The sequence below is a fragment of the Orcinus orca genome, chromosome 7 (genome assembly GCF_937001465.1).
Source record: "Orcinus orca chromosome 7, mOrcOrc1.1, whole genome shotgun sequence".
NCBI classification, from domain to species: Eukaryota; Metazoa; Chordata; class Mammalia; order Artiodactyla; family Delphinidae; genus Orcinus; species Orcinus orca.
In genome coordinates, this window is record NC_064565.1 from 8,351,055 (window position 1) to 8,364,850 (window position 13,796).

The 13,796-nt window shown below is 46.0% G+C and overlaps 1 protein-coding gene and 1 pseudogene across 2 annotated transcripts; both read right to left on the minus strand.

Moving 5' to 3' along the window:
• Positions 1 to 1,400: 1,400 nt before the first annotated feature.
• Positions 1,401 to 4,137, minus strand: LOC125965042 (PRAME family member 12-like). The gene is made up of 3 exons (XM_049712540.1): positions 3,994 to 4,137; positions 3,488 to 3,554; positions 1,401 to 1,739 (listed from the first exon to the last, which is right to left on the minus strand). The coding sequence occupies exons 1-3, from the start codon at positions 4,065 to 4,067 to the stop codon at positions 1,401 to 1,403; spliced, it is 480 nt and encodes a 159-aa protein (XP_049568497.1). The 5' UTR covers positions 4,068 to 4,137.
• Positions 4,138 to 11,835: 7,698 nt separating this feature from the next.
• On the minus strand, positions 11,836 to 13,341 carry LOC125965046 (elongation factor 1-alpha 1-like; annotated as a pseudogene). The gene has a single exon (XR_007478522.1). The product of XR_007478522.1 is annotated as an elongation factor 1-alpha 1-like (transcript).
• Positions 13,342 to 13,796: the final 455 nt, after the last annotated feature.

The following is a 13,796-nucleotide window of genomic DNA, read 5'->3' on the forward strand; positions in this document are numbered from 1 at the left end:
GGTTCCCTGGTTCTCAGGCCTTGAGCCTTGACTTGGAGCTACACCATCAGTTCCACTGCTTTTCAGCCTTAAGCTTAGGTCTGAATTATACCACAGAGTTTCCTAGTTCTCTAGCAAACAAACAGTAGACTGTGGGACTTCTCAGCCTCTGTAACCTTGTAAGCCTCTTCTCATAATACGTGTGTGTCTATATATACAGGTGAATACTGAACAACATGTGGTTGAACTGCTCAGGTTCACTTACACATGGATATTTTTCAATAGTAAATATAGTTCCACACCGTCTGTACTTGGTTGAATCTGAGGAACCTGAACGGATGATGATAAGTGCCAACTATGAGTTATATGTAATCAATACATAACAGATACTTTGTTAGATATTTTGAAATACTGATGTCAAACATGCTATCCTTGTCTTCCCTGATATGGAGAAACAGGAGTTGTAATGGGAATAATATCATCTCTTATTGAAGTGAACAACCCCACAAAAGGATACAATTTTTAATGTGGAATGGAAATAATAAAATCATGTTAAATGCATGTATTCTTTTAGTATTTTGCTAAAAGGAATTTGGATGTCTGGCCAAAACTACATTAAATCAATAAGGACCTCTACTCACCCATGACAGTCATGGAATGGTGAGGACCAGAGTCTTATTAACAGTGTTGACAACACCTTCCAGAACTGGCACCTTGCTCTTTGCAGTGAAGCCTTTCTCAGCACATGCAAAGGCCAGGAACTGAAGTGTATAGACCCACTGGTAGAACCGTGAAAAATAGTCATGGCCAGGGTCATAGCCTGAGTCAGCAATGAGAGCCTTGCCAAGAGCTCTTCACTCCAGTGGTTCACTGGACACTGAATATGTTCTCCTTTGTTTGTATTAACCTTCTGAATAGCCAAAGAAGTAAGCAAAGATGTAAGATGCCCCAGACAAAATAAGGAACTTGTAACAATGGTAAGGTTGCTGATCATAGACAACTCAGTGCCTTTTATTTTTTCATCAATAACTGGAGATTCCTGAGGTACACACTGAGAAAACAGAATAATATACCATGGAGGGCAGCAGTCAGTTTTCACTGTGGATCTCTTTATTTCTGACTATTCCTTTACAGCTAGCCACCCAGGGGTAACTCTAACATGTAGGTCTCAACCCCATACCCGCCTCCAAAAATTTAGGTTCATATTTGGCTGTAAAAGCACATATTCCTGAAAGTCCCATCACCTCCCAGGGCCTGCATTTCCAGTGCAATCCTGCACCCATCCTGGATCACCATTCCTTTACCTATTTACACTGAGCAGGTATCAGAAACCTTGAGTGTGTTTTCCCTTCATAATGTACCTATGTCCTAGATTTCAGTTTCCATGTGCCCAGAAGAAAGCTTTTGATAGAGGCAGCCAACTAGACATGAGTATTACAGCAGTATATAATGGGCACCATGGGATTGCATATGTCATCATCATAGTGAGGACAGGGGCTGAGGCTAAGGCAGATGGTCTTGGGCTGTGATAAGTCTCTCAGAATCTCAAACAGCTCAGCCCCAAGCTGCGCAAGTCTCCCTTTGAGCAGAACACCCTGAGGGCTATCATTATCCTGAGGGACAGGATAAAACTCTTGACTTAAACAGGGCAGCCCAGTGGTATGTAGCAGCATCTTCTCCATGACAGCCATGGAGAGGAGGTTCCCACACAGGCTGAAGGACCTGAGCTGGGAGCAATGGCTCAGGGCAGGCAGGATGGCCTCAAATTGGAAGTCCATGATCCCACACTAATCTAAGTCCAATCCTGGAGCACGGTTGCAACTTTCTCCAGCAGAACTTGGAGAAGCTCAGGACTAAAGTTGGTCAGAGTGACACCACTCAGATCCAGGCCTTTTAGCTAGCTGACTGATGTTTGGGCATAGGGACAGATGGGTCAAATCTGATTCTGTAAGCCTTCAGTTAGTTTTTGAGAGGTTGTCCAAGGTGGCCCTCAGGTGCCTGGAGAGAAACCGAGCAATTAGTTCTTGGAAACTCAGGTGGCAGGTGAGCTCCAGGTGAGAGACAAATGATTTCTACAGGGCCAAGGTTAATCTGACCATCTGATGAGGGTCAATATACTGATTGCCCCGTCTCATTCTAGGCTGAGTCCTGGTGACTGAGTCGCTTCACAATATCTTGAAAATTCTCTTTTCCATCGTCAAGCTGAGTACAACATATTCCACTTCCTTATGAGGATGAACAAAGATAATGGAATGTACTAGAACATGCTAAGAGGAGAGCCTGAGACAGTCTCAATCAAGTGTGGACATCACTAAATTTTGGTATTGGGAGATGAGATAAAAAATGATTTCAACTCAGACTCCTTCAGTCCTTCCTTGGGCTCCAGATGCCTATATCCCTGGCCAGGTGAGGCTCTAGGGAGACATGCATAAAGAACCAATGTGCACAAGGTCCTGCAACATCAATGGGGGTTGCCAGTCTGCATGGGCTCACTTATTTCCCTGCATGATCTACAAACCTTCTATCACTGTTTATTGTCCTTTGGGCTCTGCTCCATTACCACCATCTCCAGAATCATGCTTTTCCCATATATTAATTACCTTATCTGGCACAACAACTATTACACACAGGGAATTTAAGACAGGCTCACTGTGGTCACAAACCTTGTGAGCATAGAGGTTCTCTTCAGAAATGCTCTGGTCTGATGTGGTTTCCCCACTTCAATGTCCTCTTTACTTACCTATTTTTTTAAGTCATTCGAACATATACACCTCTTCCAAAGGAAGAAATCACAAACCCTCCATTTCTAGATCCAAACATCAGAGTCTATAATCTGTACCTCTCTAGCAGGGTGTCCCTTTCAAGAGCCACTGTACCAGTTTAGCCCCTACCTTGTTTTGTATGGCTGTGGGGTACCACCACTCAGGATAGAGCAGCAAGGGAGGCAGTCCAGGTGACATTCTAGTGTTGTGTTCACAAGTACTTGGCCACTGGTGCACTCTCACCTGAGCATTTGGTCTAGGCAGCCTTCAAGGAGGGAGGGAGATTCCAGATAAAGATCCCAGAGGTGGTGCAGCCTGAGAAACTGAGACATAATTTGGACAAGTTAATGCTGCTCCTGCTCTTCAAAGCCAGACATGTTGATGTGGGAGAGAAGGAGTCTCTGCAAATTACTCATCTGGCCCAAGAAAGGAGCAAACATGGCCAGGGTGGAGAGATGTCAAGTACAGTCCACTTGCACCTCCTGGATACAGTCCAGGTGCACCATATTCAGGACCTTCATAATATTCTCATGGGTATTGAAATGAACTTCAGCTTCTTACAGCACAGGTGTATGGAAACTTTTCTCTGCTCCACCCATCACATGAGGTAGGTGAAGAAGTTAACCAGGGTCCTTTTCTTTGCAAAAGTTTATGAATGCCTTCAAGGGGGCCAAAGGCTGCTTTGTCCTCGAACTGTGCTCAGCCATTGGTGCTATTCCTGAGCTTCAGCATCCATGAGTGTTGGCTCCAGACCACATGCTCCAGAAGTTCTGGCCAGTATCCTGTAAATCCTGCACCTGAAGTTTGCACTTCCTATGGGGAAAAAGGAGATTGGTGGGGATGCGTTAAAATCAACACAGAATGAAGCAACAGCCTCAAAATGTGACAACAGACTGCCCACCTATACTGTAACTTCAGACTCCTGATATCAACTGCTGCCTTGTCTTCTTTCCTCTCCACCTCACTTTCCTCCATCTCCCTTTCCCCACCCCTCCTTTCTGATTCTCCACTTCTGGTAACTTTAAGCATCACTGAGAGGAGGTGGGGCATGATTTTTTTTTTCAGGTTCCCCTGCATCGTAAGCACTCATAATCTTTGGAAAGCATTTCCCATAGTGAGCCATGTCCTCTGAGCTTCTTCACTGCCATCTTCAGAATCCTCTGATCCATCCTTTTTCCATCCACTTTCCCTCACCACAGCTGTCTCCTCCAGAATGCCAAGGATTTTACCAGGCTATGCGAGTCTGACTAACCTGGGGCAAAGCTTCTGAGCAAAAAGGGCATCAAGTGTTTCCAGTTCTGCTTGTAGGGGCCCCACATGAGGCATGTCTATCAGGCTCCCCAGAGGCAGGTGGACAAAGATATACCAATTATCTGTACACCCATTCCACTCCTAGGTGTATACCTGAAAAAAAGCCAAAACACTAATTCAAAAAGATACATGCACCCCAGTGTTCATAGCAGCATTATTATTGCCAAGATATGGAAGCAACCTAAGTATTCATTAACAGATGAGTGGATAAAGAAAGTGTGGTATATATATGTATGTGTGTATGTGTGTGTGTGTATATACACACAATGAAATACTACTCAGCCAAAAAAATGAAATTTGCAGCAGATACATGGATGAACTTGGAGGCCATTATGCTAAGAGAAATAAGTCAGACAGATAAAGACAAATACTGTAAGAAATCACTTATATGTGGAATCTATAAAATACAACATACTAGTGAATATAACAAAAAAGGAGCAGACTCACAGTTACAGAGAACAAACTAGTGGTTACCATTGGGGGGAGGGGAAATATTGGGGTAGCACTGTGGGAAGTACAAACTACTGGTTGTAAGATATGTTCAAGGATGTATTGTACAATATGGGGAATATAGCCAATATTTTGTAACAACTAAAAATGTAAAGTAACCTTTAAAAAATTTTAATACAAACAAATAAAATAAGAAGTTTGGGATTAACATATACATAGTACCATATATAAAATAGATAAACAACAAGGACTTACTGTATAGCATGGGGAACTATATTCAATATCTTGTAATAACCTATAATGGAAAAGAATCTGAAAAAGCATATATATATGTATATATACATATACATATATGTGTATATATACATATAGCACATATACAGATGTATATGTGATATATGTATCACTTTGCTGTAAACCTGAAACTAACACAACATCGTAAATTAACTATACTTCAATTTTTTAAATGTATATAAAAATAAATAAATAAATAAATAATATATGTATCCAACATCAGAACTCCTAAATATATAAAGCAAACATCTACAGATATAACAGGGGAAACAGATGGCCATGAAATGATAGTAGGAGACTTGAATACTCTAATTTCGATAATGGATGGAACATCCAGACAAAAATCAGTAAGGAAACAGCAGAGTTGAACATCACTATAAAACAATGGACCAAACAGATATGTAGTGAACATCCAACAGCAGCAGAATGCATCTTCTTCTCAAGCACAGGTGGATTCTCCAGGATAAATCACCTTATAGATCACCAGATCATTAAACAAGTCTTAACAAATTTAAGGAGATTGAAATCATCCCAAATGTCTTTTCTAACCACAATGGAGTGAAATTACAAATCAATAACAAGGAAAATGGAGACATTCATAAATACATAGAAATTAAACAATATAACGTTGGATCAAAGAAGAAACTTAAAGGGAAATTAGAAATATTTTGAGACAAATGGAAAGTACCAAGAGATACCAATAAATATCTACATCATAAAAGAAAAATCCCAAATAACCTAAATTTACACCCCAAGGAACTAGAAAAAGAACAAGCTAAGGCACAAGTTAGCAGAAGGAAAGAAAAAAAAATAAAGATCAGATCATAAATAAATAAAATTAAAAAATAGAAAAACAGAAAACATAGATGCAACTAAGAGGTGGTTTTTGAAAAGATAAAACAAAATCGACAAACCCTTAGCAAGATTAAGGAAAAAAAGAAGACTCAAATAAATAAAATCATAAATGAAAGAGAAGACATTACAGCAGATGCCACAGAAATAAAAAAATTATTAGAAACTGTTATGAACAATTATATACCAATAAACTGGACAACTGAGAAGAAACAGATAAATTCTTAGAAACATATAACCTACCAAGACCGAACCAAAAAGATATTGAAAGTTTGAACAGGCCAATAATAAATAAGGAGATTGAATCATTAACCAAACACCTCTACACAAAGAAAAACTTAGGGCCAGGTCTTCACAGGCAATTCTACCATTCTACTAAACATTTAAAGAAGAATTAGTACCAATGCTTCTTAAACTCTTCCAAAAATGAAAGAAAGAACACTTCCAAACTCATTTTATGAAGCTAGCATTACCCTGACACCAAAGCCAGACAAAAAAGTCAGAAATAGAGCTACCATATGATCCAGAAATCTCACCTGCATACACAAAGGAGTTGAAATCAGGACCTCAAAGAGGTATCTGCACTCCCTGTTCATTGCAGCATTGTTCACGATAGTCAAAACATGGAAGCAACCTAAATGCGCATTGCCTGATTAATGGCTAAAGAAAACGTGGTATATACACAAAATAGGATATTACCCAGCTTTTAAAAAAGGAAGGAAATCCTGCCATTTGCAACAACATGGATGAACCTGGAGGACATCATGCTAAGTCAAGTAAGCCAGACACAGGACAAATGCTACATAATACCACTTATATGAGGAATCTAAAATAGCCAAACCCTTAGAAGAGAGTAGAAGGGTAGTCGTCAGGGCCTGGGGAGAGGGAAATGGGGAGGTGATGGTCAAAGGGTGCAAAGTGTCAGGTATGCAAGATGAGTAAGGTCTAGAGATCTGCACGGCATCGTGCCTATAGTTCATAAAGCCATATTATGTACTTAGAACTTGGCTAAGAGGGTAGATCTTCTGTTAAGTGTTCTTATCACAATAATAAATAAAGAGGGTTGAGGAAACTTGGTTGTGATGGATGTATTTATGGCATAGACTGGTGATGGTTTCACAGATGTATACTTGTATCCAAAGTCATCGGGTTGTATACACTAAATAGGTACAGCTTTTTCTGTGTCAATTGTACATCAATACAGTGGTTTAAAAAAGTGAATAGAACCTGATTTGGTCTAGGGAGCTGAAGGCCTCATGGACAAAGCCACTGGGACACATTTATAATCCACATTAAGTGAGCAAAGCTGGCAGAGAATAATACAAACTGTGTCATTTTGACTATAGAAAAAAATAGAAAACATGCAAAAAGACTCCAGAGATTACCTCCAGATGGTGGGATTACAGATGATTCTTACTTGTTTTTCTTAAGTTTTCTGTATTTCTTCTGCACAGGAAAAACAATGGAGGTGATTTCAGAATCTGAATTTGTACTGGTCACAGTGATTAGTTACAGGTGGCAGAATCCACTCTTTTGTGGTTTGGGCAGAGGGGTCTTATTCCTGGGTGTTAAGACTGAGATTCCAGGACCACAAGGGAACCAAGAGTAGAGGCCCCATAGCCAGGGACAACACAGCCTAGACAATCACCTGACTCCACCCAAGACTGTTGCCATGGAAACCCCACTGTCTGTGATGCTGCTGCTGTCGAAGAACCAGACCCCTCTGTTTCCTGCCAGCCTGGAGCCCCATCTCTCCACCTCCCTGTGTTGCTCACTGCCACCTTTTAGATCTCAGGCAGGCATCTGTGCAGAGGAGCTGAAGCCACCTGCAGAAGCCTAACAGCACGGGTGTCTAGGAAATGTAGATTTCAGGTTTTCCAGAGATACAAGGCATGGAAAGAGGGGATGGCATACATGCTGAGTGACTCAGTCTGCAGGATCCACCACAGATGTGAGACAAGGGTGACAAAACTATAACACGTACCCTTGACCTTCTGAAGTCCACATGGCGGCTCAGTTACCCATGGTCTTCTGATAAGGACAGCAGGAGACTCTCTCAGTCCAGCGAGGGCTGGCGGCCAGAGCCCCTCACCCTGGCCTCCTCTCACTTCCAGATGCCAGCACCTCTCTGCCTGGGGCTTACCCTGCTGCCGGAGACCCCTTGGCCTCCTTGGGGCAGGCGTAGCATCCCCAGGAGCAGACTCAGCCGGGACCCCAGCCACCTCTCTGCGCTGGCTCCCAGGCTCCCTGGTGTGCCGATTCCTGTTGCTCACAATGGGGGCATCCTGTAATCAGGGGATTCTGCAGTGGGAGGATCCTGTAGTGGGGGGCATCACGTATTAGGGGGAATCCTGTAGTGGGGGCTCCGCAGTGGAAACAGCTTGATAACAGGTATAATTCGTCACCTTCCCTTCCTCTTCTCACTTCCCTACACCCTTGCCTTCACCTCCCAAATAAACTCCTTGTGCCAGAATCCTTATCTCCAGGTGTGTCTGGGCAGCTCAAACTAAAACATCTCTGGCCTGTGCACATGCACATGTAAAGCCTCATCCTGGCTCTGAAAGACCTTCTGGGGACAGTCCCCTGGGGGTGGGTTAAGGCCTGTGAGGCTGCTTCTGTGACCTCGCATCCATTCACACCAGTGTGAAGTCACCTTCTTCTGGTTTTCATCCTCGTGGGCAGGAAAGCAGAGGGCTCTGGGATGCTCCCACCACCTGCTGCCCTGTCCATGCACATGCAGGCGTCATCCGCTCGAGTTCTGCCCACCCCCTCTCCATGTCATGCATTGTTCCTTCTTCCCTAGGACCGGCAAGAGTGGCCTCTGAACATGCAGTCCTTGTTTTAAATGTGACTCTGCTGTTAGCATGTGAGGTTTGTCCATCTCCTTCATAGATTCAGGCAACAAACATTTCCCTGGAGCCAACTTGGCACCAGGCCCTGCATCACCCACCACAGAAGTCACCCTTCCCTCCATGCCCCTTCAGGGCTGCCCATGAGCAACGTTCCGTGGCACAGAGCTCACATCCTCAGCTACACCTTCAGGCAGCTGTTGAGAGAAGCAGCTTTATCCATCAGCACCCCCAGGCCGGGTGTCTGCCTTATCTCCTTCCACATTCTTGGGACTAATCATTCCTGACATCTCTAATCCACAGATGAGGCTCCTGGAGGTTGAGTGACATTCTGGGGGCGCTTGGCAGACAGTAAGAGGTGGGGCTGGGAAGGGACCAGGAAGGTCTGCTCAGGGTCCCTTCTTGTTTCCTGGTGTGTCCCTGCCTCTCAGACACAGGATATCCCAGGACCACGGGACTCCTGGCATTGCTCTGTCGCTGCCCCTCAGCCATTTAGTCAGGAGCCTCTGCCAGTCTTAGCACCAGAGACCTTGCAGTGCACCTAACACACCTCTTGTCCTCATGGAAGAAGACAGGGCAGTAAACAGACATAGAAAAGGTCACTTCCAAGACCCTGAGGGGTGGGGAAGCTGTCCTGAGAATGGCTGTAGAGAGTCTCCAGCTGACAGGGGGCTGGTCTGGCCTTGTTGCTGCCCCAGGCAGAGAGCACAGGATCTGCTGGTCATCTGGTCTTTGTCACCTGCCAGCATCCGGGCACTGATGCTGTGCTGGTGGGCACAGATGCCCACCTGGAAATGCTGGGCAAGGAGTCCAGGGTCTTTCTGGAAAATGGGTTTACACTTAGGCAACTAGTCACTCATTTGCTACTGGTGAGATCGAGGTGGGTGGGTGCTGCCAGGGGAGCCCAGGTTCATCCACCTGTGACATTGGACCTGGGTGTTTGAGGAGCAATTGGGAACTCTGTCCCCTTTTTAAAAATAACAGTTTGCCACTTTGTCGAACAATTGTTCATTTTTTCCATTAAAACTTGTTGGTGTGGGACTTCTCTGGTGGCACAGTGGTTAAGAATCCACCTGCCAATGCAGGGGACATGGGTTCAAGCCCTGGTCCGGGAAGATCCCACATGCCATGGAGTAACTAAGCCCATGCACCACAACTACTGAGCCCACGCTCTAGATCCCATGAGCCACAACTGCTGAGCCTATGTGCCACAACTACTGAAGCCCACACGCCTAGAGCCTGTGCTCTGCAACAAGAGAAGCCACCGCAATGAGAAGCCCATGCACCGCAACGAAGAGTAGCCCCCGCTCGCAGCAACTAGAGAAAGCCCGCATGCAACAATGAAGACCCAATGCAGCCAAAAATAAAATAAATAAATTTATTAAAAAAACACAAAAACTTGTTGGTGTACACACAGAAGACATACAAAACTTATCTACACACACGTGTATGTGTGTGTTACATATAGTTTAAAGCTCCACTGTAGTTTAGACAAGGGTATTCACCACCCAAGTCAGTAAATGGGTGTTTCCATCGCATCCCTTCTTGAAAACAACCCTCTCCCTGGAGTGACTGGTGCCCTGACATTTGTGACTATGTTGTCCCTGCTCGGCCTCATTGTCTGACTCCCAGGCTGCACTGGTATTTTCTGTGTTATTTCATTCAGATGGACTGTGACACGTGCCCTCTTTGGGGACTGGTTGTCTGGGCAACTCTCCCCTGCTGCTGCCGGGCTCGAGCGTTCCCATGGCTGCCCAGTGTCACTCATCTGGATGGGCCACAGGCATCCATTCTCCTGATGGGACAGGCAAGGCCTGTTCTAGCCCAGGGCCCTGAGACACACCTCCCAGCCATGTCCCACGTTTCACTAGCATTTACATCCAGGACCAGAACGGCTGGGTCAAAGGGTGCTTTACCTTCTCGGTCAAGGCCAGTATCTTTTCTAAAAACGGGGCAGGTATGTGTGACAGACCCTGTGCAGACCTGGGAGGAGGGGGAACATCCGTCAACCCATTATTCAAAGAAGTCGAAGCTGCAGCTGCAGACCGACCCATGCTGGAGGGGAGGGCAGGCTGCTTTGAGAGGGGTGAACAGGGACGGAGGCCTGGCTGACGACACCCGCCTCCCAGCCCATCCCCGAGTTAGGAGCACAGTTGCTGAGAGCGACCGTGGCCAGGAGGTGTGAGCTGCGTGAAGCGTCCAGGCAGGAGGGAGGGTGTGTGCAGAGGCTTCGAGGCTGGAGGGTGTATGATTAATGTGCTGTGGCTGCCACGACACGGGCCACAGCCTGAGCGGCTTGAACAACAGAAGTGTGTCTTCCCACAGCTCTGGAGGTTGGAAGTCCCAGATCGCAGTCCGGCGGGGTCAGTGTCTGGTGTGGACTCTCCACGTGGCCAGCAGACGGCGGCCTCCTCATTGTGTCCTCTTGTGGTGGGGGGAGCCCTGCAGCCCCTTCCCCTTATGTCAGGACCTTGGCTCTACTGGCTTATGTTCCACCCTTAGAACTGCGTTCAAGGGTGCGCCTCTGCACAGGCCCCATCTCCAAACACTGCCACACTGGGGGGTTGGGACCCCAACATATGAAACTGGGGGCCAGGAACAGTCCGTCTGTAACAGGGGTGAGAGGAGGTGGAGGGCCTGGAGCGGGCGTGGGGCAGGGGGAGGCAGCGTTTTGGTACCTTCCGCTGTCAAACTAACTGCCCCTAAACGCAATGGTTTAAAATAATCATCACTTATTCCCACGGAATTTCATGCTTTGGGCATGGCCCGGGGGACGGCTCCTCTCTGCCACATGTGAGCACTGCTGAGGCCTCACTCACAGTGGCCGCTATCCAGGGCTCAGCTGGGCTGGTGGCCGGGCCTCGTCCTCCTCTGTGTGGCTGCTGGGCTTCCTCACAGCCTGGGGGCTGGTTTCCAAGAACCAGGAAGCAACACCCACCTGTTCCTTTGCAGGTTGGGCTCACCCTGGCAGGAGTGTCATTTCTGCCATTGATGAAGTCAGTGTCCAGGTACAGCTGCTGGCCACTCATGTCACAGACCTCAGTGTTAATAAAACTTGCATGAATTTCAGGTGTACAACATGACTTTTTTTTTTTTTTTTTTTTCCTCATTAAACTTTTTTAATGGGTCTCAAATTCTGTGACAGATTTTTGGTCAAGTTGTTTCCATTAAAAAGTACTGATTTTAAAAACTAATAACTTAAAACTGCCACACACAAAACAAATGGTCCACAACACATTCTCCTTTCCTTCCGAAGGTTTTACGATGCATTGTTATCATTAACCAGTCTTTTGCTATTAAACTTAAATGGCCAATTGAGACAAACAGTTCTGAGACCATTCTTCCACCACTGATTAAGACCGGGGTGGCAGGTATTGGGGATAATATTCATTTAGCCCTCTGAGCTTTCTGGGCAGACTTGGTGACCTTGCCAGCTCCAGCTGCCTTCTTGTCCACTGCTTTGATGACACCCACAGCAACCGTCTGTCTCATGTCACGAACAGCAAAGCGGCCCAGAGGAGGATAGTCAGAGAAGCTCTCAACACACATGGGTTTGCCAGGAACCATATCAACGATGGCTGCATCACCAGATTTCAAGAATTTGGGGCCATCTTCCAGCTTTTTCCCAGAACAACAATCAATCTTCTCCTTCAGCTCAGCAAACTTGCAGGCAATGTGAGCCGTGTGACAATCCAGCACAGGTGCATAGCCAGCACTGATTTGGCCTGGATGGTTCAAGATAATCACCTGAGCTGTGAAGCCAGCTGCTTCCATCGGTGGGTCATTTTTGCTGTCACCAGCTACATTGCCACGACGAACATCTTTGACAGACACGTTCTTGACATTGAAGCCCACATTGTCCCCAGGAAGGGCTTCACTCAAAGCTTCATGATGCATTTCAACAGACTTCACTTCAGTTGTCACATTGACTGGAGCAAAGGTGACCACCATGCCAGGTTTGAGAACACCAGTCTCCACTCGACCCACAGGGACAGTGCCAATACCACCAATTTTGTAGACGTCCTGAAGGGGCAAACGCAAGGGTTTGTCAGTTGGGCGAGTTGGTGGCAGGATGCAATCCAGAGCTTCAAGCAGTGTGGTTCCACTGGCATTGCCATCTTTACGAGTGACTTTCCATCCCTTGAACCACGGCATGTTAGCACTTGGCTCCAGCATGTTGTCGCCATTCCAGCCAGAAATTGGCACAAATGCTACCATGTCTGGGTTGTAGCCAATTTTCTTAATGTAGGTGCTGACTTCCTTTACAATTTCCTCGTATCTCTTCTGGCTGTATGGTGGCTCGGTGGAATCCATTTTGTTACTCCAACAATTAGTTGTTTCACACCCAGAGTGTAGGCCAGAAGGGCATGCTCACGGGTCTGCCCATTCTTGGAAATACCTGCTTCAAATTCACCAACACCAGCAGCAACAATCAGGACAGCACAGTCAGCCTGGGATGTGCCTGTAATCATGTTTTTGATGAAGTCTCTGTGTCCTGGGGCATCAATGATGGTCACATAGTACTTGCTGGTCTCGAATTTCCATAGGGATATATCAATGGTGATACCACGCTCACGTTCAGCTTTCAGTTTGTCCAAGACCCAGGCATACTTAAAGGAGCCCTTCCCCATCTCGGCAGCCTCCTTCTCGAACTTTTCAATGGTTCTCTTGTCGATCCCACCACATTTGTAGATCAGATGGCCAGTAGTGGTGGACTTCCCCGAATCTACATGTCCAATGACAACGATGTTGATGTGCGTCTTCTCCTTTCCCATTTTTGCTTAGGTTTAATGGTGGTTTTCACGACACCTGTATCCTGGCGGCAAACCCGTTGCGAAAAAGCCAACATGACGTTTTGATGTCTATGTACATAGTGGAATGATTACCACAGGCGAGCTAATTAATATGTCCATCTGCTCAGATAACTATCCCTTTTTGGTGTGGTCTGAGCACCTCAAGTCTATTCTCCCGGCGAGTTTTCCCCACATGACGTGGTGTCATTAACTGCTGTCAACGTGCTGTGCGTTGCATCTCTAGATTCACTCAGCCTACAGAACTGTGACTTTTACCCTTTGACCAACCTCTCCCCATTTCTCCCACACCACCCCCAGTGACACATGGACCTCGTCTTCTCTCAGCCATGCGCTGCAGGAAACACAGCACATCTCCTGGCCTATTTATCTTCTCTTTTTTTTTTTTTTTTTGCTGTACGCGGGCCTCTCAGTGTTGCGGCCTCTCCCGTTGAGGAGCACAGGCTCCGGACGCGCAGGCTCAGCGGCCATGGCTCATGGGCCCAGCC